General features: G+C 35.3%; 1 protein-coding gene across 15 annotated transcripts in view; it reads left to right on the top strand.

The window, feature by feature from the left end:
- Window positions 1-26,037, top strand: part of SOX6 (SRY-box transcription factor 6) — a 375,864-nt gene that overhangs the window by 128,240 nt on the left and 221,587 nt on the right. For all 15 annotated transcript variants that reach the window (XM_069857675.1, XM_069857674.1, XM_069857668.1 and 12 more), the window contains one exon: window positions 11,601-11,844. In XM_069857675.1, coding sequence (XP_069713776.1) covers window positions 11,605-11,844 — 240 coding nt within the window. In that variant the 5' untranslated portion in view covers window positions 11,601-11,604. The remainder of the gene's footprint in view (window positions 1-11,600; window positions 11,845-26,037) is intronic.

The following is a 26,037-nucleotide window of genomic DNA, read 5'->3' as shown; positions in this document are numbered from 1 at the left end:
TAGAAGTAATAGGCTGCTCATATTATATACTGTCTGCTTGTCTGCTATAAATTATCACCAATAAACATTAAGTGGAAAACTGTTACACAACGTAGCCCTAAGCAAAAATTGAGATTGTTTGAGAAGACTTATTTACAAATGTATGTCATATATGTTATCCCTAACATGTAATGGGTCAGAGATGAAAACCACGAGGCATTGTGTATTTCAGTGGTAAACATACTACAATACAAGTTACAATGGACTGTTTCAGTATTTTAGCTAAAATCACTTGTAAGGGATCTCATTGAGTTTAAATGGTAATGGTAAAAATTTTTCAAATCACTGACAATATTTTAAGTTTGTGTTTTAGACATTTTTTTTTAACTTTCAGATTATTTGGGAACAACTTCATTTGCCTGAGCCTTTGATTCACGTGCTGGTTTATGTTTTTCTTTGTATTCTGACAGTGCTTTGTGACATTCTTTGCCACATTTAAAAATACTAACAGGGAACTTTGAGTACTTGACAATGTGGAGCAATTCAGAACCTGGGGACTCTTCACCTTGACAGATTATTTTGCTGTGCATGTTTCCTTCTCCTTGTTAGGTCAGATGCTGTATGCTGTAATCATCCATTAAAACAGGATATTTGAGGGTGCCCAGTTATTACAAATTATTTCTTCCTCACGATTTTGTGGTACTTTGCAAAACTGAAATCAGAAGACAATGAGATTTTGTGGTTTCATTTGCAACTGACGCAGTTTCAGAGTTCTGGATGCAGAGAATGCACACTGTTTGATCTCTCCAAGCTGAATGATGAAGGGATGTAGGTTTTACCTGTGGCAACTACTTTTCAATGTTCTCAGGTTCTTTTCAGTGCCTAGTCTAAATATCTTAACGAATTCCTTAAAAATACTACACCTATGTTGGGAAGCTGGTTAATATTAAACATTTTTTTTTTCCTAAAACCCAATTAAAATACTAGGTATTGTTCAGTATGCCATACTGAAAAGAAGACTATGAATAACAATGTCTTAGTTTCTTATTTATGTTCTTTTAAAAGGCAGTTAAAATTGATAGAGATTTCATCTGTGGATCTTGTGAAGGGATAGGAGGTTCAAAGTCTCAGTAAATAGAACTTTAAATTGTTTGCACTTCTTAATGGCAACCGATTAGCTTAATTAATAAAGGGCATAATGTTTTGATTTACTTTATTTGAATTCTTAGACTGTTGCAATTATTTTTCTTTTGTCTTCATATTTTCATATTGGAGTAAATTAACATTAAGAAGAAAGCACTGCATCTACTCACTCCCATGAAACTTGCACAGCCCAAGCAGTGGAGGGCTTGGAGGGAGACAGAGAGAAGATGCCTCATTGCTGTTCTTGCCCTCATTACAAATTGAAGAGGGATATTTCTGAAATATTTCCTTGTTAGTTTCAGCTAGGCATAGTATCCTGTGTAATCTTTTTCCAAACAGTATGCTTCAGACTATCATGTCTTTTATCCCAGTAGTAGCTGCATCTTACTGGTGAATAAAGTGGTTCCTATAGGGGTCTGTAAACACATTTTAGGGTTCTCGTTGAGCACATATGTGAGGATCATATTGTCTAAGCCTTTGTTTAAAACAAAGAAGTATTGTGCGCAGTGCTGCCTTGTAAAATCCTGTTTTTAAGGACTCTGACAAAAATCAGAATTTCTCAGAGTTGCAGAAAGTGGGCCATTATTTCTAGTTTTGTTTTATCTTATCAGAATGCTTGTGACTAAAATTGTTGTGGGTCTTCGTTACCTTCCTTTCTTCCTCTGTTCCTACTAACCCATATCTCAATCTGTCCTCCTAAATTTGCTGCTTAACTCCTTGAAAACAATGCTTCAATTAGGAATATCATCTAGAGGGTATCAATGTTCTAATAGGATGAAAAAGAAGGTGCAGTGAGCTAAGATACAGTATGGTGCTCAAGAGCAAGCTTGATGGCCAAACCCTTTAAGCAGGTTGTATCTGGAAAGCCCAGCCTTTTGGTGCTGCACCTGAGCTCCTGGGGATGCAGCACCTGAAACAAGATGTAGGAGCTGTTCCCGGTTATGAAGAGCCTGCATCTTTTCCTTAATGTCTTCAGCAAAACTAAAAACATATTTAAGCAGTCCTTGTGCCTGCTTTATCCACAAGGGTTAGAATCACATCTGGCTTACTGCCATTCTTGAATGTTCCTTTAGAGAATAAACGATGTCAAAGACCAGTTCTCAGCTTTGCCTATTTTCTCTGTTCTTTTGTAACTCCTCCAGTACTGGTGAAATTTTAAAAAGTAAAGTAAAAATTTCCATCAATGAGTGTACAAGAACTTTGTGTATGCGTTAGTAGTGACTGGGATATTGATACAGAAAAGGTAATTCATGATATCACTCAACAATGCAAGTTTTTTATGAAGAACTTAGGTTTAGCCTCATTTCTATGAACCAGATGAAAATATTTTTCCAAGTGTATATCCTACCTAGGACACTCTTTTATATTTTATAGGATGCCCAGAGCTACTGTAGATATAGAACACAATTTCTGGTTATGAGATCTCTGCATCACCAAAATGCAAATTTCATTCCTGAGTATGTAGGCCACTTGCTGAATAACCTAAAGAAATATATGGTAAAAATATTAGTTCTCATTTATTCAGATTTCCTCCTTCAAAGGTTTTCTTCAGGTTTTTAATATCCTGAAAGTCCCAGTTCTGAGGCAGTCTGCAGTTCAAACTTTATTTTCAGTTCTTAGAGTGAAGTCATTTAAATAAACAAATAAAAATGGCACGTCATGTGTAACCTATTCCAAAGTACACCAAGTGCCAGTTAGAATTAATTTTTATGAATCTTCACATATTTGAGTTTATAATAATGATGCAGATACACACTTGTCCCTAGTATTTCTGATGACACTTGCAGTACTTCAAACATGCACAGGTAAAATTGCAACATGGTTTGACCTTTGTTTATTTTTAGTATTTTATGAATCACCTTCTTTAGCTGTTTTTCACTTAATGAAATGCATATAAATCTCATTGCTAAATAGAACTAGGATATGTGATAGTAAAAATAAAACCCCTCCTCTTTTTCTTTGTGAATAGCCAGATGGATGTGTTTACCCCTCAGAGAAATTTCGATTTGATATTTTTGTTATGTTTTGTTTTCTCCCTGCTAATTATGCTGGCACTTTGTTGATCCCTAGGTGTGCATTATTACAATGGAAGATGACAATTTGATTGTCTTCACTTGGAGAAACAAGTAATTTTATATTCAACAAGCTGTCAGGTAACAGTACCTTGCAGTACTAAGAGCTCCTGGCGACGTGGTTTGGCACCTACATTTAAGTGCTTTGATGCTTGCCTAACCTCTACTGAATCAGAAATATTTTGCCTGCTAGAAATGTTTTTAGGGTTGTAGTGTAAGGGTTTTATTAAAAAGACAATCTGTAACTGAGCTGCAAAGCACTCTTTCATGTTACAAGGAGGTACTAATTAGGTGGTTTAATGCAACTGGCTACAGGTGAGCCTGAAATTGATGCTTCATTTTGCTGCCTAGTGAGGTGCTCTATTTGTCTTAGAAATGAGAATAAAAAATATGGAGAGAAGGGAGAAGAATGGGGACAGAGGGGAGAGAAATCTGACTACAGGTAAAATATTTCAGTTCTGAAGTAGGTGGTGCAGAGGAGTGGTACATGACGGTTTGTTTTCACACCTGTAGGATTGAAAATTAACTATTTAACTCATTACGTGGAATATTAAGCATCTCCTGATAATTAACTGTAGGAGCTAAAAATGTAAAAATACTGTATCTTACTTTGGAGTATGTGCCTCAAAGTATTCAAAGGTTTTAACGAAGCTTTGAGGAACTTCTGCCCATCAGGTTTAAGTGTGTGTCCAGGAAGATTTCTGGTTATTAGGACACATTCCTAACTGGCTTTGTAAGGGGAAAAAAATGTATTCTTGTCTTTTGTATAAAGTCTCAATTCAAAGTCTAAACATGCTAAAATAAATTTCTCTTAGTATTTTTAGGCACCCTTTATCAAAACCATATAATCATTCAGCTAAACAATTAAGTCATTCTGTACCCTAAAAAAAAAAAATCTGAATTAATGCTTATTTATAGAAACCATTGTTTTTTAATTTCATTGTTAATGATTACTTTTACTTATATTGTATATTCTGTTACTTGCTGCCTAAACCAACAAATCCTAATAAGTTGCTGATGGATAAATTCTTGGCACGCTCTTTCTTGTTCCCATAGTTATTGGTAAAGATAGCTGGAAGTCAGTACTGCCTTTTTCCTTTTTCCAACAGTAAGAAATTGGATATCCAGAGACACATGGCACAGTCATAGGACTTTAAAGGCAGCCATCACTGAGAAGCTAATACCAACCAATTAAACAGAGGTGGTTACGTGATGTAACATTATCAGGAGAAACAATTCATGAGTCAAAGCATTCCAGGGCATATGAACTTCAGTCCAAAGAACAGTCTCAAGCTGTTTAAATAAAGTGACAGCAATATTGTCAGCTAAATATAAACTATAGAAAATATTAACTACAGTGACTGAAGATGAGCACATCCCAGGTGCTGCACGACTATTCTTTCCACTGCCCTTTACTGCATTCAGTGTGAGTTCACCTAGGCATTTTCAGTGAAAGCTCCTGATAGTGAATAAAGAGAATGGAATGTTTAACCTACTAGAAAGGTATGTTTTATTTTTAGCATTTTATGAATCTGAATAAACACTTTGGATTTTCACTGAAGAGTCATTAGGGGCTATGACGCTGTGTTGCTGCATCAATTTTAATGTTTTTTAAAGCTACATGGATAGAGAGGAACTTGTTCCCTAATCCTAATACTTTCCTGTGGGTGCATGGCTAAGAAGGTCACTATAATGGCAGAATGTAAGAGAAAGGCTTTCCAAAATACTCCGTTTAACTCTCATATTGTTCTATTACAAATGCGAAAAAATATCATTAAAAAAATGTTCCAAACATTCTGAGCTTTGAGGAAGTCTGAATCTGAACTCAAATTCTGTGATTTCGATTCATATTTATTAGCAAAAGTGTAATTTGTCTGGATTGGAAAAACAAATGCTAGAATAGCTGATTGTGTATCTTGGAAGATGTGGGTGCATTGTTCTTCTTGATGCTTATTTCAGCTAGAGATTTTGGGTGCTCAATTAGTGTTATTGCTGCCATTTCTTGAATAGTATTTGCTGCCCTCCCTTGCCTTTTTTTTTTCCCAAGGTGATTCCTGTGACTACCATAAACAGTCTAAACTTGCAATGCTGTTTATGATCTATATATAACTAATTCTGGTAGTATCCTTGCAAAATGAAGCTGAAGAAGAGCTTGAGGGAGTTGGGTTGATTTGCCTAAGGCCTTCCTGTGACTCAGAGCCAGGAACAGAAATTGGAAGATTCTCTCCCATTGCTGCCTTTTCAGTTTATATGGGTTTTGCACACAGGGATTCATGTTGGGATGTGGGGCCTAGGAGAATGAAACCTTTTAAGCACTGTTCATTTGTGTTACTACGTCTTCCTGGAAACAGATACGAGATTTCATAATTTTAGGAAATAACTGTTTTTTCTAAGACAGCAGGCAGATTATGGCATTAGATTTACAATGAATTACATTGCTGAATTATGCCCACATAACATTGTTTTACAGGGGCAGAGCTGTGAAATATTTTGGCTACTAGCAAAGCATTTTCATTTTTATTTAAGTCTACCTCAATAGTACTGTAACTTGTATTTTTATACAGCAAGAAAAAATGATCAGTTTTCCTGAATGTTTCAACTATGCTAAAATGTTTTGCAGCTAGAAATAAGGAAGGGGTTCTGGTAATTTCTATGCAACTATGTTGGTGAATCCTGTTCTACAGCAGGCCTGCACCTGTATTGGTGATCTTGCACTGCATAAAGGATGCTCCATGGGTACCCTTTTGAGTTTCAGAAGGGATTTAAGGATCCATGAAAGATGCAGGGCTACCAAGTGGTGAGGCATGCTATAGGTATGAAAGGAGGATAATGTGGGCAGTGCAGGAAAAGAAGAGCATGCAATGCATTTACTTTATCCCAAAGCTCAGTGCTGATTGGTAGGGGAGAGTCCTGTAAGTCATATTTAATATTATGAGAGGTGTATTTACATTTTTTACTTTTCTAGAAAGTGGGGAGAAGATCCTCTGGCTGAATTTTACTTTTCATGAACACCAGATAGGGATAAAAGTTTAGAAGGAAATATTTAAAAGGTTATGAATGCTTCTAAAAATGGTTTCTTTTAATTTATTTAGTTCTGGAGTCACCAAAGCACTTAGATGTGTGCTTAACTTTTGAAACAGAGTAGTCCGATTTGAAATTAGTGGACTGCTTGCATACTTAGTTAATCATGCACTTAAGTACTTTAATCTGACACTTTGGAGAAACGGAATGGAGACTGTTCAGAAAAGCTTTGTAAGTGAATGTATTTCTAATCTAATCTGATTCCAATCTACTGTTGGATCTGTAGACCTGGGTTATGTCTATACTGCGGTCACAAAAGCAGGATGAATTAGTGCATCTGAGTAACATGCTACTGTAGTTGGAGTGCTATCAGAAACTAGATTGTTTAAAATTAATTTGGATATCTCAACATTACAAAGCAGTCATTTATGTGGCTGTAGTGTAGACATGCCTTTAGGATTATGAATACTTTGTGAGAGTGGAGCAGAGTAGAAGGTAGAGTTTCGGGCCAAGTACAAGTCTGCTTTATCATGTATCTTGTTTTTTATTGCTTATTTTATAATTTTTTTTGAAATAGTGCCTGGGCTATCTCGTTGTTGTGATCTGTGTTAATAGTTGTGGCTTAATTCTGAAATGTCTAGCAGCTAAAAATCCAGGTCTAGCCATAATTTCCACAGAAACATTTAAACATTTGAGTAATCAAAAAGGATGGAAGATTTGAGGCTTTGGAAGCTTTCATGTCGGGAATATCATCTGATTGTTTAAGAAAAGAAGATATACATTTTTTTGAAGAATTGGAGACCATAGAGGAGCCTTGGAGGGGGGGAAAAAGGTATTATTTGTATTTACAAGGTATAACACACAGTAAGAAAAAAGGAAAACTGATGTTTTGAGAATCTGACTGGCAGTCTTTGTCAGAGCAGAGAGAATGTCTTGTCTGGAGTACAATGAAAAATCATGTCAGATATGTAGAGAATCAAGCTTTTTGGAACTGTGTTTTATGTAGGTAAAAAACCCTTAACAGCTCAAATTTATCTTTATTATCTTGGTCTCAAGGCTGACTGTAAGTGGGTTCTGATTCCTCAGCTTCAGTGAGGCTTTGATAATTGATCCCACTCTTTTTCTATCTTGAGTTAAAAATGAAATAGAGTTTATTCTAGTTTTGGAAAACCCAAATCAAGACTTATTTAATTCTCAAAGTTGAGTAGATGATAGGACTTAAGATAGGGCCTTTTTCAATGTTTTTTTTTTCATTACCATTAGGTATATTTTCCACCTTTAGTGTTTGCTGTGTTTGCTAATCTGTCAATTTAACCAAAGCAACAATTTCACAATGTAGTTTTCTTTCTGATTGTGTGCTGTGTAATCAATATACTGATATAATGTGAGTGTAATTTCCTCTCTTATTTTATCTCCACTGCACAGTATTATAAATAAACAGCTAAAAAAGAAAAAAGAAAGAAAAGCACCAAACAAATCTGTTGCATCTTCTTTTAAGATTGTACCACTGTAGACACTTGTTCTAGTAAAGTAGAATTGGACCCACTTGATTGCATTTAAATTTTTCATGCTTCAGCAGTTTGTCTGGGAGCACAGTAAAGAAACCCCCCCGAGTGAGGATAGTTTAGAATAATAGAACTTGATTTTGTGTATTATAGCGGCACCATTTGCGCTGCTGTAGTTAGGGTTGTGTCAGCACTTCCATTATAAACCCCTGTTTGCAGGGGTTATAACTGGGGAGATATTTTTTATCAGAAACTTTTAAAAAAATCATTCAAGTGAATTTAATTGATAATAGGAGAAAAAAAAGAAAATAAATTATAATGGAAATTAGTAAATTTCTGATACCTTTACAAGTCTTTTTTATTATGAATATTGATTTTTTTTTCTTCTCACCAGGGATTTTAGCAAGTGCATTTTGAATATTTTAAATGTAAAACTGGGAAGTTATTATTGCTTAAAATTTAGCTGCTATTCATGCTAATATTTTAACATGAAAACATTTTAACACGACAACCTGTTCTATTATTTAATGTTATCATAAACATAAACTACTGAAATGGGCCAGATTCTTCTCCCTTTGAATCTGATGAGGCCTTGGTGTTACTGGCCAAACTCTGCCTTTGAACCTGATGGATTTGCATGTACAGGATTCTTCTATTTAAGTAAAACCAAACAGGTAACAGGTGAAAACTTGCATGAAGTAATTGACTGGATAACACCCAGTAGCAGAGTTTATATTTAACTCTTTTTTTTTACTGATTATATACCCAGGCATAATCAATATTTGGTACATAACCTGGCACCCTCAGAAGAAACGTACACATGAGGTATATTGATTGAGTTAATGGTTGCACTGGGAAAAGAAGGTGGAGGGCTTCATCTCGCAGGGTCATATATCTCTGTCCCTTTTACCCCAATGTTTAAAACCTAGCAACCCTGAACCTGAAAGGTACCATTAGGTGCTGGCCTCTGACCATAATTAACATGCTAAATGTTGCTATTTTAACAAAGGTTTAGGGGATAATAGAAGCAAAACACACCCCTAAAAATTATGTCATGAGGAGACCGAGTGCCTGGGAGGCCTGCCTGAGCCTGTCTGTCTTTTCAAGCTCCAGGACTATAGGCAACTGAGTAAAGTGCAGTATGAAAATATGTCTGAATGTAATGCAGCAGTGAAGAAAAGTGGTAGGTGGAGCTACAAAGCATTTGGGACTTGCTCTTGGTCTGTTCTCTTACTCTAGTACAGAAAAAAGTTGGTAGGCATGGCTTGAAATTAGTAGTAAGTATGAGTATGTAAATATAATCTTATTTTTAAGGTTAACAGAGTCCTCTTTTCTCTATGTAATCAACTTAAACAACAGGACACAAATAGAGATTTCTATTTAATTGTGTTTAAAACATCATGAATAGAGGAAAGTATATTAGTGTATATGGCAAAGAAAGTGTTTTCTCTATAGTGCATTACAAGTAGATAGCTTTAGTGAATGGTCACTTAAGGAAATACCAAAAGCCTGTTTATGAAATAGAGGTGAAGCCTTTCTAGACTAATTATATTCAGCATGTAATTTCTAAACTTCAGTCTGAATTTTGATTTTCAATTAACATTCCCAATTTGAAGATAATTTTCTATTTAATGTAATTGCAGGAAATAATTTATTGGCTGATTAAGACTGAGGGCCCAGCCTTCCTTAAGAAAACAGTCCCTAACAAACCAGCCTTTAAAACCAACTCGTAGCTTTGGACAGATTCAGCCTATTTTTGCAGCTGCAGAGTTGTCTTTAATTAGGATTGTGCACTAGTATTCATCGGTGCAGTTTGTAGTTGAAATTATTCTTAAGAGACATTTTCATTTCTAGTTTTGTGTCATGATTAATTTATGGTGAAGAAACAGCCATAGCTATTGCTTTTCACAGAAGCTTGTTCAGTTTGAAACAGGAACAAGATCTGCTGAGAAAGGGAAAGAAAGGAAAATTTTTTATTGTGACTTTCAGTTTTCATGCCTGGTTTTTGAATTGCTTAGAGTGTTGACTTATATTTTCATGTGAGTGATTGCATTAATGTGACTATTTTAATGAGAAAAGGGAAAGTAAACCTTTTATTTTATCTTGGATCACAGTAATTATGAACCAGAACCTTTTGAAGTACGCACAGTAATGCTGGTTGCTGAACTCTTGGTGTGTTCTCTGTAGCATCAACACAAATTCTTTAGGGTAGTAAGAATGTCATACATGGTTTAAAATTCCTCAGTTCTGCCTATTTGCAACATTAATATTAGACTCCCACTTACACTTAGGGTCCCCTAAAGAAAACACAACCCCTTTTTACCCCACCAGTATCGAGTTTAAGAGGCAGGATTATCTCTATTTACAGAATAGTTATTCTAAATAGGTATCAGTGTTTTAATATGTTTCAAAGCTCTTCAAAGCTTGTAATACTTTCATATAGATCTGTACATAATTAGATTAGTTGATCCTATATGATTTTTTTTTCACTGTAGGATACTAAATCTGAACTGCCTCATTAATTGTGAGAAATTTAGCATTAGCTGTTAAATCCTATGTGAAACACAAGCTGCTACATAAAAACTACTGTTTAAATTGGAATTAACTTAATTATTTTTCTTTGCACTTGATATTTCCTTCACTGTAATATTCATGAAAGCATGTGACAGATTTGTAAATTTAACTGTTAGTCTCAGATTTCCAGGCCCTTTAATCAGTATTTATTTGTCTGTAGAAACAGTACTACCAAGTTAATGATTTGCTAATTTGAAAAATGCTCATGTGGTTTCCTATGTTAACTGATTTGTGCATTTTTAAAGAAATGGTATGAAATCAATTATTGTTAAAAAGCAATTAAGGTGACGATCTTATTCCTTGGTTTCTCAGCAATTTCAATATCAAGGATATTCTAAAGTTACTAAAATCTGGCAAAATAGCTAATACATTTTAGCGTTCTTCTTTCAGCTTTATTAATGATTGATTTAACAGTTGCAGTTAATCTTATTAGGAATTTTAAACTGAATGTTTTCAGATTTTAAGTTGAAATCAGTTATAGTTTCATCTAAGTGCAAAACCTCTGGTAAAAGCTGTGTTTGCATACGAGATGGTTTAAGAGGCCATTATTAGGAAAAGACATTTAACATAAATCAATGCATTTATTCATTACACTTTTAAGTCATTTAAAGTAATTTGTTGAGCTATATCCTGTACTCAGTGCCTAATATGAAATGAAACATAATTATTTTGGATTTTTAGTTCAAACTGTAAAAGATTACTCAGACATTACCCAGCCATTCCACACACTGTTTTGTTTTAGAACACTTCCCACACAAACATCTCCAAACACTTTCCAAAAGGTAAAACTGGATAATATTTTAAACAGGTTAAGAGCAGATATAGCACTAAACAAACAGCAAAAAGGACCTATTTTACAGAATTTGAAATGGATTTAGAAGTTATCTTCTGTGTAGAAAACATCTGTTGGAAAGGAATAACATAATGGACACTCATTTAAATGCTTGCTTATAACCTATAGATTGCCCATGGGAGTAAGTTTAAAAACTTGAAATCTTAGGCAAAATTGACATGAAAATACCAATAAAATCACTGCTTTCTTATGGCTAGAGAAAATCACATTTTTTGACAAGTCCAAGTGAATAGAATGACATCATATATCTTAACCTTGACCTTGACTTGTCACCAACGAATACTTTATCTCAGTCCAGATCCCCCAAATCCATACTGTTTAGAGTAATTTTGTTGACTGCATATGGTTAATTTTTAACTGTTGTAAGTGTGGTGTGTTTAGACATCTGTTTTGAGCTTGACTTTTTTCATTTAACACCAAAGTTTTCTTTTTGTTTGATTTTTTGTTTTGTAGAAGAATGTCTTCCAAGCAGGCTACCTCTCCATTTGCATGTGCAGCTGATGGAGAGGAAACAATGACCCAGGACTTAGTATCACGAGACAAGGAAGAGGGCAACAGTGATCAGCATGCGACCTCTCATCTGCCTCTACATAACGTAATGCACAACAAACCTCGCTCTGAGGAGCTACCAACCCTGGTCACGACCATCCAACAAGATCCCGAGTGGGATGGAGTAATCTCAGCCCAACACAGAATGGTGAGTTTCACAGTTCTTGTCGTAGCTTTCTAAATTAGTGCTGTAAAAGACTGTTTGCTTCCATTTTGAAAGACAGGTTCAGTACAATCCTTCATGGGTATAAAGCTTTTTAAATGTTAAAGTGTCAGTGTCAGTAATAGATCAACATCAATATGGTGTAATTGTAAATTACAGTTGTATAATCTTCTTAAGTATATAGGTCTATATGAATGAGGTCATTTGATGAGTTCACCTTCAGAAAGGAAATGCATCTATTTATCATGTTTTCATTCATACCTTGATTTATGTCATAACCTCTCTAGCTTATATATTCATGCATTAATTTCTGACAGGAGGATGTAACTCACAACTGTTTGTCATCTGCAAAGTGTTGTGCTGAAGGAATGAACTTAAATGTATTTTTTAACTTGTCTCTCAGAAACAGAACCCGCCAAATCTAGAATATTATGGCTTTATACCACAACAAAGGCTGGCAGTTTAGGTGACACAAACATCCTGCTGAATTTATAGGAAATTACAACTTTTTTGTGGAGGGGAAAGGTGTTTATGAGGAGCTATGTTGTGCTTTTCTGCTTTAGATGGCCTGTTTATTTGTAGGTGATGTTAGCAATGATCAGAATTATTATCTGTATCCTTTTCAGTAGCCTAGACAAAATTCTTTTGCAGTGTAATTCTGTCACTGCATCCCCAAAACTCTGTGATAAGGAGGCAGACTAAATGAAGACTGGATGGTAATAGCATTTTACTTGCATGTGTTCCTGAGGAACGGAATTAAGGTCTGTGGAGCAGCCAGCCATTCTGTAAATTTGGAACATCATAATTCCAGACTGTTCATAAAGCATGTTTTTCACAGACATTAAATTCACCCAGTTAGTTTAAATATTTTCTCAAAATTTCTAGTGTACTTTTATTAAAAGTCTATCAGTAGATTTTTTTAGTAAGTCTTTTTTTTTCCCCCAGCATGAATCTTTAGCTTTTAATAAAGTTAAAAAAACAACCGTAGATCTTTCTTTTCGACTAACAACAATGAATTTATTTCAAATTTGACTAGAAATAGTACTTTCAATGTATTAGTCAACACAGATTCAGGAATTCTTCATACATATAATGCTGCCTGGAATTAAATAAATAATAGCACTACAATAGCGTCTATTTTGTTAATATAGTGGGTTTTTTTTTTTCTTTCTAAAGTCCAATTGATTCAAAAGATCAAACTAAACCAGAAAAATGCTACCTAATCTGTAATGCACAGTGTAACCCAGTGCAGAACTTTCCGTTAGCCCTAAATATTCCTAAGTATTTGGATGACTGTCATGAAGAAGGGGCAAAATTTCAACTGTAAAAATGGCTTTAAAGAAAAAGGATTAGAGGATAGCAATTAGGCAAGGCAAGCTGTAAGTTGTATATATGGCTTTTAAGCAGAACTCTCAGATGCAACATCATTTTGCATGGAGAGTCACTTTTTTGCCCAAGTCACGATACACATCAGAATAATTTTAACTTCTGTGTTATCAGAACAAGCTGGATGTAGAATAGAATCATAGAATCATAGAATAACCAGGTTGGAAGAGACCCACCGGATCATCGAGTCCAACCATTCCTATCAAACAATAATCATGCCCCTTAGCACCTCGTCCACCCGTGCCTTAAACACCTCCAGGGAAGGTGAATCAACCACCTCCCTGGGCAGCCTGTTCCAGTGTCCAATGACCCTTTCTGTGAAAAATTTTTTCCTAATGTCCAGCCTAAATCTCCCCTGGTGGAGCTTAAGGCCATTCCCTCTTGTCCTTTCCCCTGTCACTTGGGAGAAGAGGCCATCACCCTCCTCTCTACAACCTCCTTTCAGGAGCAATGAGGTCTCCCCTCAGCCCCCTCTTCTCCAGGCTAAACAACCCCAGCTCTCTCAGCCGTTCCTCATAAGGCCTGAAAGGACTGATCAAATTTGTTGATAGAAAAAATAAATCTGTGAATTCGTCAGCTACTATCCTATTTGTTCAGAGAGGCATGTGCAATCTGGGAATTTTGGTTTTAGGACACCAATAACAGTGATAAAATGACTCTGTGTTGTAGAGAGAAGGGAACTCCTAGCCTCTAGGAGTCCCTTAAAGCATTTATATTTGATTCAGGCTATTACTTGGACCTGGAGTAATGGTTAAGCCAAAAGCATAAAACCTCTTGCAGTATGATGGGTTGTACTCATTTGTATTGCTCTGAAGTGAGTTTACACTTAGAGCAACAGAGTGCAATCTCTGTTTTCTTAATGCTGCACTGTGATGTTAATGTTTGCGGTACCTCTTATCATGTTTCAGAACAGGTTCATGAACTTAACTTGAGTGACTTAGCACTCTGGTATTCCTCTCCTTTTTTCAGTAAATATTTTATCACATATATAGATGAATGTCCTGAAAATCACTAGGAGTTGCCTTAGTTCCTTTGTGTTAAATCAGATGGTGAATGTACATCATCATTATTTAGGTAGCTCTTCATTAAACCAAACATATTTTTACCCTGCTGAAAGCTGGGTATCATATACAGGGCTTGACCTGAAGTGAAAACTGAAGTTCTAAGGTATGGTCTTTGGTTGCACTTAAGAGAGAGATCTAAATCATACAGAGCTAGATCCCATTGTACTTACAGTTTAGGTGAGTTAGGTGGCTAGTTAGATCACAACACTGAAGTGCTGAAAAACATTTTTTTCTCATTGAGGGGCTGTAATTTAAAGCAACTTATTTGAATTTTTCTTAATTGTTTATTTCTTCTGTATATCCTATATAAGGAAACACTTAAACCTCAATCAATTGCATAAAGTTTCTCTGACACACCTTAGTCTCCAAGCAGTTATCAGTATTGCTAAGAAAGAATTCAGAAGTGCCTGCAGTTTTCCCAGTGAAGGCAATTTTGTACTCCTTTAAGGGAGGATAGGAGAAACACAAATTCCAGAAGGCGAGTTGGGCAATTTTGAGATAGGTGCCACTTTTCTACCTAATAAAATCAAACTCCCAGAAGGTAAGTACTTTCTGACCTTTCCCAGGTAGTTCCTTTCAAAACAGGTTTGAAGAGCTACCTGCTCGTACCATTTACATTGAAAATAAAGGCAGTAGTGCTGTCATTAAAATGGATCAATAATGGGTGTTGTCTGGCTAGAAGATAGTGAATTCAAAGAATGCTGTGTCAACATATGGGGAGGAAAAATTTTCTTTTTCACATGTTACTTAACTGAGGGCACTACCCTGCATTCTTTGTCCCTTAAAAACTGCTAAAGAGTTTACTGGAATTTGTAAGAGCACACAGTATAGATTGTAACATGCTACGAGAGCAATGGCTATCTTGGGGAAAAAAAAGATACTGTAGTAGGACAATTTGACTGAAAAAAAAAAGATTGATTTTATTCCCAACATGTATGGTATGCAACATTTTCTGTAATATAAGATACCTTTAAAGTATATTGTGTATTATCATTAAAAAACCACACTGGCTAGAACTGTTTTCAAACTTTCACTCCCTTTTCATATCAGGCATTGCTTTCCACTGAGTCCTTTGTGTATTCTGAATGTCTGGAAGCCAAAATATTTTGTTTTAACTCCCACTCTATAGTATTTCCCAGCTGTGTACTTATATGGTGTAATAAAAGGATTTAACAAATGGGAAATAGCAGCTGCATTTGGAAATTCCCTTTGTGCTCCCTTTTCATTTGACAGATTCAGCAATGTGTAACAACTGTAACGTCAGACCTGTAATGACTTACGCTGAGAGTAGCGTATCACCAGTGAATTTGATGTTACAGTAGGGAGAAAATAAAGCTACCAAAAGATTTCTGTAATTTCATATTGCTGAGCTCAAAGATTATATGTATATTTCTGACTGCATCTTAATATAAAAATAACTGGATGTATGGGTAGTTAGTGCTGCCTGTAGTTCTCCTAGGAAAGAAAAACAGTCTGTTTTAAGCTGTTTGCTGCAGTGGACTGTAGGGAAGAGAGCAAAGAGGTACTAAGATAGTGAGGAAACTATCCTGCTTTCTTCCATGAGCAGTGAGTAGCAGGCAAGAAATATAGTCAATCTTTAGATGACATCCAAACCAGGTTCGTTTGGGGCAACAGACTGAAAAAGGATGAGGGGCAAAAGTCAATGATTACTTTTGGTAAATTTAGTAGTACCTGAATTGTTGTATCCCAATAATACGTTTACACCTAAATATGTAAATAATTGGAGAATCATGATTTGTGCTTTGTTCACTGGGGATCAAGGAATGCTTCCCATCTTCATCCAGAGCCCACACAACTTGTGAAGTAAATTATGGGTTTTTTTTCAGTTTTGCTCTAAAGTGTCAGGAGAAAGCAGGACCAACCACAAGATAGAAAATGAGATGCACAAATGCCCTGTTCTTTGAGGAATGTGATAGTGTATTCCCATGGCTGTAAATGCTAGACATGGGCCTCATGAACAATAAATCTGAGCAGCTTTAACCCAATGAAATCTGGAATCTTTCTCCAAATTATGGAATTCTATTGCCCCCTTCCCCCCTGTCCGTCCCCCCCTGCTCCCTCAACAGCAAAAAGGAGAGAGAAGTGAATTCTGTTCCGATCTCCAATTCCAATATAAGAAGGGTTATAACAGGGTTTGTCAAGAACTCACAGGCACTGTGACGGTCACTATACATGATGAGGTACCACTGTGATGGTCACTGTACCCTTTTCCCACAGATGTTCCTCCACTGCCCAGAACCTCAGAGGTTATATAGACAGCATGCACAAGCATGGAATGAGGGCACCCACATCTTTTTTTTCTCTACTGTTACTTGTAATGATGCAGTGAGAGACTGCTACAGGGAACCCCAGCATCAAATCAAGTCTAGAAGACGGGTGTTATTTGTCTGTGACTGTGGAAAAACAAACACATATACATATACAAATACAAATACAAGTTAATTACCTCTAAATGTATGCCATACATTCTGTAATATCATTCAGAGACACCTTGGATTTAGAAATGAAGTGTGTCTCATTGGATATTATAACAAATGGCTATGCCAACATATACAACATATAATTATGTCAAGTCTCTGTCTTTTATTGCCTTCTGGCCAAAAGAATGGAAAGCTTGCTACCTTTCCACTGTGTCTGCACATATGTCTCTGTAGTACTGATAGCAGGAAAAGCGAATGTCTCTTAACGCCACATGTATTTGTTCCTCGTGAAAGAATTCTAAATTACCATGTATCAAATTTAGCTTTATATAGTTTCAGCAAAATGACCGGCATCAGAAAGGCAGAAAAAGGTGGCATCCTGAAGGTTTAATGTTTCAGTGCTTACCACCTCTATATAAAACAAGCACTATCCTGTTCCTCCTTCTCCTTCTTGTTATTAACTTCTCTCACAGGAAGTTCTTCCTGTTAAGGAAAATAAACTCAGGTTTTTAGGAAAGATCATTGAAAACCATTTACACATGCTAAACACTGTGAATTTGTTGTTAAATAAATTCATGACTTCAAATTCTCAAAAGTTATAGATACAACTACATGTTTTGAAATTTTATTTTTAGTTCATTGACAGGCTGGATATGAACATATAAAATGCATGAAATAGAAATGCCCTAAACTCTGGCAGTCCTGTGTCTGCTAAATTGCTCATGCAGCTGTTATTTACATGTTGAAATCTGAGTTTTGTGATGATTGAAAGCAATTCTACGGTGCCTGTGATATTATTTCTGCATGCCAGGTAGTGCATCAGAATTTTTATCTAACTAAAGAGATAAATACCTTCATGTATTTGCATGGGTAGAAAGTTTTGGCTGAGACTAAAGGCTGTGAAAAAGCAGATGATAAGAGATTTTATTTTTCCATAAAATAGACTTCTATGAGAGATATGTTGCAGGAAAGATAGAAATATTTTTTTTTTCAAGCATGTTGTTTTGATTCAAAAAGCATTCGGGTATGTGCTTAACTCTACTTTATTAGGACTACCAACAACTGTACTGTTAAGCACATGTCTAAAGGTCTGAAAGATCAAGGGCTTAGTTTTACTAGCTTTAGCATAAAAAGATGTTTACATTTCATATTAAAAATAATAAAACAATTCCCTAAAAGTCTGCAGGATAACGTGCTTAAATGGGGATGGTGAAATGCAAAATTGACTTTATTTTAAGAAGCAGCAAATAATTGTTCTTTTTGGTATGTCTGTTTTATTTTCATTTTAAGACTCTACAATTTTTTTTTTTCAAATGCACTGTTTTAAACCTTTCCCTGCATTCTAGAGAGAACTGTGTTTAAATAGAATTAATCATCACCTGATTTCCCTGCAAAAGACTTTTGTTTTATGTTCATCTAAACCTGTATTAATTTTATTTCTTTCTCTTATTTTAACATTTCCTATTTTTTATAAAGCAATTTTTGGAAAGTTTTTAATTCATTTCTGTATGTTGACATTAATTTTTTCAAAAGTAGAAGCATTAACACGCTCTAAATTGTTAAATTTTTTTTTCCTTGGGCAAGAAGGAATCAGGTATGCATGCTGATTAACACACTCCAGTCATTAACATGTGATTATGTGGGCTGCATATTGAGCACCTGCCAAAAGATAAAATCCAGCACTTTACTACATCTGTGCAAGGACTTTTTGCATTTCTTTTGTACTTTGACAGCTCAAGAAAAAACAGACTTTGGTATCTTTGTTCAGCATAATAAAACTGTGTACATAAAATGTCTTCATGGAGGAAGGAAAGATACTACATATATTTATTTTAGTCTTTGAGGCCATGAAAAATCCAGTGACTGAGACTTACACAGCAGCAAGTGTAATATGAGTCTCTTAATGTACTGTATCACTGACATTCATGTACAGTTTACAACATTCCTGCATGTTTATAAGGATTATCTGTTCTGGGATTCAGCCAATGTTATTGTAATTCACAACAGTTTTATGTGATAACTTTATGTCTCATAAATGTCTTGTTTTTATTTCAATCTTCCAAATGTTTCATCAGTGTTTACCTTAAAGAAATACAAGTATTCTATGCAGCAGGCTGGTTTCCTGCATGCATTCCTCTGGAAATGCTAAAAGGGAAACATAAAGCATGTAATGCATGTAATGCAGCTATATACAGAGAAGGATTTCTATATGCATTTAATATTGGTAAAAACATATATACACATTTTATTTTGATATTTACAATAGATCTAGATATAAGTCAGAAAACTAAGACGACCTAATAGGAGGAAGTTGGATGTATACAAAGTGGTCTGGAATATCTAAGCCACACAATCCTTGTTTTATTTGGCAGCTTCTGACAAGCATATACAAAATATGTGTCTTTATTTACCCCAAAGGTAAACAGCGCTAATCACCTGGGACTGATCACAATGCATCTTCAGTTTCAGTTTAGATGAAAATATAAGTCTAAATACTCATACCATAAATGATTCTTTCATTACTTTTTACTTAAGAGCATTTAACCAAAGTCCAAGCCATAAAGCCTCAATATTGTTGTGATTTGTTACAAACCTAAACACAGGGAATTAGGACATATGGTACCTGGATAATTAAAGAAATTCTTAGCATCTAACTCTTAGAAAAACTCACATGAGTTCATGCATATCAGTTGTGGGTGAGTTGATTGCCGTATAGAAATGATTGGTTGTGGTATTTAAAAATTTTGAGATGACTTTCTATTCTGGAATAGAGCAAAATGCCCATCAACATCTTTTTCACAGATTTGCTCATTTGTAAAGAGAAGGGTTTAAATCTCATAGTTTAAAATTGTAACCTTCTGAAATCTCTTTTCCCAAAAGCTGGTGTACCTAGATTGATTTGATTTGCTCCGCTCCAATAACAGAGTATGAAGTGATTGCTATAATTAAGTGGTCATATTTTACATCAAACAAAAGGTCTGTCCAGATATCTAGTCTTGCAGTGGCCTATTCATAAGGCCGTGTTGGTATCATATAGGCCTTATTATTATGTCATCTCATTTTTAACCCCTTGTTCTGCACTAAAATTATTTTCCTTTCCCCCTCTTCTTAATTTAGCATATTATTTCTTGGATTAGAGCTAGTGCTTACTGTTGTGTTGTTTCTTCTTGAGGTTTTTAGATGTATATGAAAGATGAAATACAAACCTTTTAGAGATTGCATTCAGCCTGTATTTTGGCAGTAAAACCAGTGTAAGTTTTATCAGAGTAAATGCTTAGTTAAAGACTTCAGGTTTTATTCCATTACTTGCCATTTGCCCTCCCACTAGCATAATTTGCTGAGACTTTACAAATGATCTTCTCTCAATAGCTCAGAGCAGTCATTCTCAAGCCTTGGATTTAAATAAATCTGTAAAATTTCTGGCTTTTTTTTACTTTTATGGGTATTTTTTATTTATTTAAATACAATGAGAATTAGAAATTATCACTTAGATTTTTAATTTCTCTTAATTCTAGTTAATTAAATTCCTCAAAATGGGAATCCTTATTTAATGTAATGATTGGGAATGATTTTGTAAACATTTGCTTTCATGATATGTTAACTCCAAACTAGTTCCAAGTGCCAGCATGCCTCTAGTATTTGGAATCAAAACCATTCTGGATATCCAGCTTTCCTGGGGTGTTTACATGTGTCCCATTCAATGCAGAGATGGATAAATATCTCTTTATAACAGGAAAGCCTCATCCACATGGAAACAAGCAATTCAGCTAAGAAATTTTATGTTAGTAATATTTGCTTTCTACTTCTTTTTGGCCATTCATCCTGTGATTTCAGTTCAAGTCTTACAGAAGCAGTTTTCTCTCTGGCTATTGAGTAGGATTGCCATTGTCAACTTTCATTCAAAGTTAATGGCATTTATTTTTTTCTGCTGCTAACTATTACTGCAATCCTGATTTTGTGCAGCCCGCAGTTTCTGTTCCCAAGTTTTCCTCTCTTCTCGCCTTTTCTCTGAGACAGAATCTGTGCTCCCTAAGTGAAACATAAATGCCACCATAAAGGAATTGCAATGTCTCCTTATTAACATCTGCAGCCTTGTCCATTCCCCTCTCCCAAGGCTCTAGACCAGAGAAACCATTTCACCAGTGTGTTGGTCTGTCCTTAAGCCTTATGACTATCCCAAAGAGAGATCTGCTCCAACACAGATCTCCACTTGTGGTTGTGGAGTTCCCAAGCTGAGGTGTTGCTCCTCAGACCCCAAATGCAGCTCCCATATTTTGTATATTGGCCATTCAGCGGAAGGAGCAAGAATATCAAACCTTGTTTTAAGCCTAAAATCTTTCACCAACAGAAGTGTTGTTTTGTGTGTGTTTGCTCTGTTTTGGAAGGGCCAAGTTGACACATGTTGGTTCATGATTCAGTTTGCAGATACTGCTGTTAACATTCTTCCTGATACAAAAAATACTGGATCAACTTTCAGTACCTTTATTTGCATCACTTACAACAGTATTCCTTCATTTATCCTGTTAAAACCAGTGGGACCACTAATGGAAAGATGAGCTATTTAAAGTGTTAGAGTCTAAATACACAAGAAAATAAATTTTTTACACTAACAAGAAAATTATGATCGCTTGTTCAATCCCTTTTCAATAGAAACATTTAGTAGCAGAAGGATTTTCCTTCCTTTGTATAGAAACTAAGCAGCTCTATTTTAGAAGGATTTTATCAATGCAACTTGTGAAATTTACTAAATGTACGTAATAAAATATTTTCTCAGTGAACGAGGCATGCTGAAATGTCTATCCATATTATCTTAATGTAGCAATTTCAAAGGTTTCATTGTGGAGTGGAAAGAAAATATCATGTATGTAGTCACAAAGATTCTCCCTCCCTTTATACGAAGATGTTATTTCAGAATTGTTTCTGCCATTCGTAAAATATTGAGTTATTTACAGCAGCTCTAAAAGGAATGACCAACAGGCCACTCATTGTTTACACTAGGAATCCCGGAAAGCTGATGAGGCTGAGGACACAGTTGTTGGGCCACATATATTCAAAGCAAACTGCCCCTCTAACATGAAAAAGGCGAAGGATAAACTTAGGAAAGCTTTCACCATATTGCACTGGAATTCTTAATCATGGTTTCTCATTGACATACAAGAAAGGGAGTAGGTAGAGCTTTTAGGGGTAAGTAAAATAATGTTTTCATGCACAGGATTCCTCTCCATGAGTGAACCGTGCATAGTATTTTAGTATTCATGCCTTGTTAATGTCTGTTTTTCTGTCTTTTATGTTTTTATTTATTTATCTCATATTTTGTCTGCTTTGAAACTTAATCCTTAAATTTTAATATCTCTATATAGGTATTTAATCTGTTGCAATAGGGACATTTTGTCAAACACTAAACACAGTGGGCAGAATGATGTGTAATAAAAGTTTGTTTGTGCTAGTGGGCTGGCAAGGAGATGTATGCAGGAAAAATACTCTTTATATATCTTGATATTAAAACTCAACATTTCAAAAAAAGGCTCAATTTTGTCCCTGTTGAATAATAAGCAGCTGGAATAGCGGTCCAGAATGAGGTCCTGTCTTCAGCTGCTGGGCAGTGAGATTTTTCTGGTTTAGTAATCTCCACAAATAAATACTTTTTCAATTTAAGATGTTTTTATGTTTGATAGAGTGAGGCAAAGAAGAATGCTTAAGATATGAAATCATCATATATGTTTTTCCATAAGCTGTCAGAATTATGCCTAATTTTCTGTACTAAGCTGCTTCCAACTTTTTTTTGTTTGCCAGCTAAGACCTAGTCTAAAAATGCCATCACTATAGTGGACAAAAATCCCTGCACAGTACCCTTGTGTATTCTGGTATGGGCATAAACAAGTTATTCTACAATTATTCAGTATTAGTGTGTGAGTGGGAGGATAGTTTTATAAGACTAGTAAAGTATGATGGAACCCTGAGCAATCTGCACCAGATGGCACTTTGGATCAAACTGAGAAGAAATGCACTTTGCCATGTTGTGTATCTTAAGCAATACTTTAACCTAACACTTTCTCTTAGAACCTAAACCAGAATTTTACAAATGTATCTTTTTATTAAATTTCTTCTTTTCTACACACTCCATTCTTTTGGGCAGTAAAATATGCCTCAGATGGACATAAGATTTCGATACTGCCACTTTATTAATATGTCAATATTGTTTTATTTCTTGACTGGAAATTGAATTAATCCTAGTATAGTCAAGTATAAAAATTTGTAACGTTTCTATGCCTGAGTTTTACCAATGTTGGATGAAGAAGTGTGCTCTGTGACTGAATGTTTGCTATTTATTTTGTTTCCCCTTTCCCGCGTTCTTACATGGAAATCAGTGAAATCAGTAAGAATGGCACATCTTGAAAAATGTACTTTTAGAAGGGACTGTCATGTGTTGAAGATATTGTTTCAAATTTAGAATTAAAATTCTGTTTTTCAAAAATACAGGAATTTTAAACCTGAGGATTCATGGACGTGACAGTTGTCTTGTGTATTATGTAGCTACAGGATGAATTTGGACCTAAAACTGTGTCCAGATACATTAAGTGGATATTCATATCAGTCATATTTTCTTGCCCATTTTCATGTTATCAGTAATGCTGAGAAAAGTTGACTTGCATTGAAAATTTTCATCTGTGCTGATGGATTGCTTAGCTGGATTTTGCAGAATGAAAACGTTTGAGTTGCTCTCAGCCTGGCATTTTACTTGCCCTTACCTCTTCTTCCATGCTCTTGGAAAAAGGGTGAAAAATACCGTTAATAGCATCATTTCTTTCCTCTCTTCAGGTCGAATAAGCTAGGGCTTCCTCATTCTGTAAAAGGTGGCTTCATAAAGCTTCTCAAGGATAGGATCTCTTTCATTATTAAATCTTCCCATATTCAAAAGAAACAGGTTCTCCTTTCCTAACCATGAATTTATTTTTTGTTCTATGATAAGAACCAGGATGGTCCTTTTCTATTTTGGACTCCAGATTTTCTAGTGAGAGTACCTTATGCTTTAAAGGAAGAGGACCAGCAAACACCTCTTCTCTCAGACAACATACCAGGATCCATAGGAGTAAAAACATGTATTCTGATTGCATAGCTATAATATTGCTTCTGGAGCCTTTTCAGTGTTTCATTTTAGTTACATTTTATTGGTAGATTGTTCAGAAATTTATCTAGAATCATAGAATTCATGGGTATTGTTTTTGTTTCTTGTGGATAATTGTACATGCAGCTTTAGACTTTTCTAGCTGAGTTCTGCTATTATTAGATAAGATATTTACACTGGACTGGTCTACAGTTTTTCCATTTGCCCATTTAATCCCATGAATGCCTTTCAGTTTGTGCAGTTCTCCTGCTCAGACCTCAGCCACTCTTTTTAACCATTTCTGATTTCAGAAAAAGATGAGACTCAGAAAGTCATCCTTACTGCGTTTCTTGGAGAGCTAATTCAGATAACACACTGCAAATATAATAAACATTTAGTGACATCAGTACTATAGGTGTAAAGCCAAACAACCAAAAATATTAGGGGCACCTATTATTTTTATTCTACATTTTAATTATCCACAAAACTGACAATATAAAATACCCTGCTAGTCAGATAGATCCTCATTCTACCCCAGGCTTTCATTCTGCCTCCATTCCATAAATGTATATAATTTAAACTTGTCTCAACTTCATTATGGACATTGCAGTCTTTTGGGAAAAAAAAAATGTGGATGTGTTGCCAAATGGAGGCAGGATTTGGCGAGTCTTTTGTTAGCAGAAAAAGAACGTTGTGCTAGACCATGTATGCCTGCAGACAAGGAAGAGGATAGGTTATCAGGAGGAAGTAACATTCAGTCATTTCTACTTGCTCTACAGATTAGCCTTATCTTCTTGTTTCCGGCCTAAACAATAGATTTAGTGTTCCTTGCTGAGAGCATGAAAAACCCTTCATTGAGCTTGATGGATACGCTTCATGTACTGAAAGAGGACATTGCTTTCTTGAGAAGAAACTGCTTTAAAATGACTGAGTTGCTCTTACGATGTAGTCTTCAAAGGTGAAAATGCCATGTTATATAGTATTAATTCTTCACTGAGAAATGTATTATAGAAATTCAGTTTTAAATTTGAAAAATATCTCCATTGTCATTTTGACCAAGTTTTAAGACAAACGTAAAGTGGTTTTCAGAAACAATTGAAGATAAGAAAGCTCTACTTTTCTGAAGGCGACTAAATAAATTCAGCTCTGTACCTGGTTTATTTAAGCTATTGTCCTTTGTGATGGTTGATTCTTTAGTGAATACAAATGAATGGAATAAAAAATTCTTTAATGTTTGATAGATGAAAAACTGAAGGTTAAGTTTTTGTTCTCTGTCACCTCTTTTTCTGTCTGTGCTTACAAAAACTGTCACTTGCACTGTATTGACAAGAATGTTTCTACTACTGGGATGCGACAGCATCATCTTCTAGCTTCCTGTCTTAGTGAATAAATACATCTTCAACATCACTAGCAAATGCTGCCTCCCACTACAAAGGCAATAATCATGCTGTGCTGATCATATATTGCTGTGCTTGATGACGGTTTGTCACCACCACCTTCTTAGCAGTCCACAGCCCTTAGTTACCACACTTGCTTGTTGTTAGCGTTGCTCCTTCTATTACATTGCACAGCTATTTTTTAATTCATTCAAGACCAAAGTAAAGTTTTATGTTTGATGATGCTGATGGTTAATGCTCTTTCTTCAGACCTTGTTTCAGCTAGGACATTTCCCAACACAGGTTTCTTCTGAAGACAGGTATTTTCAGCTCATAAAATAGTGGTAATATTACTGTTTGTGGTGGACGCTGTGCATTGGGGGAATGATTGTTGATAGAACTGTTAATTACTTTCTTAATTCTTAAATATATTATTATTATTATTACTCATTAATTTTAAAGAAAATCTGTTTTATGATATAGGTTATACATCCATTTCTAGACATCCCATAAACAAATAAACCTCAATTTTTTTTTACCCTAATTTTTTAACTCTCCTAGCCCGGTATTATTAAAAATTAAAGTAGAACAATAATTATAGAAAGGAAAGTGTGTGATAAATTCCCAAGATTGAATTTTTGAGGGTAAATTGAAGAATTTGTGCTCTTTTAGCTAAAAGAGTGGAAGCAGAGATGCATTGATTGTTGTATCTACAATTGGGAGGCTGAGGAATCTGAGCCAGAGAAGTTCACAATGGGCTTGACTTTCGGGTGATATCACAAAAATAAGGAGACTTGATATTACTC

Source organism: Phaenicophaeus curvirostris, chromosome 5 (genome assembly GCF_032191515.1).
Source record: "Phaenicophaeus curvirostris isolate KB17595 chromosome 5, BPBGC_Pcur_1.0, whole genome shotgun sequence".
NCBI classification, from domain to species: domain Eukaryota; kingdom Metazoa; phylum Chordata; class Aves; order Cuculiformes; family Cuculidae; genus Phaenicophaeus; species Phaenicophaeus curvirostris.
Note: the sequence above shows the minus strand (reverse complement) of the source record. Positions and strands in the feature narration are given on the sequence as shown.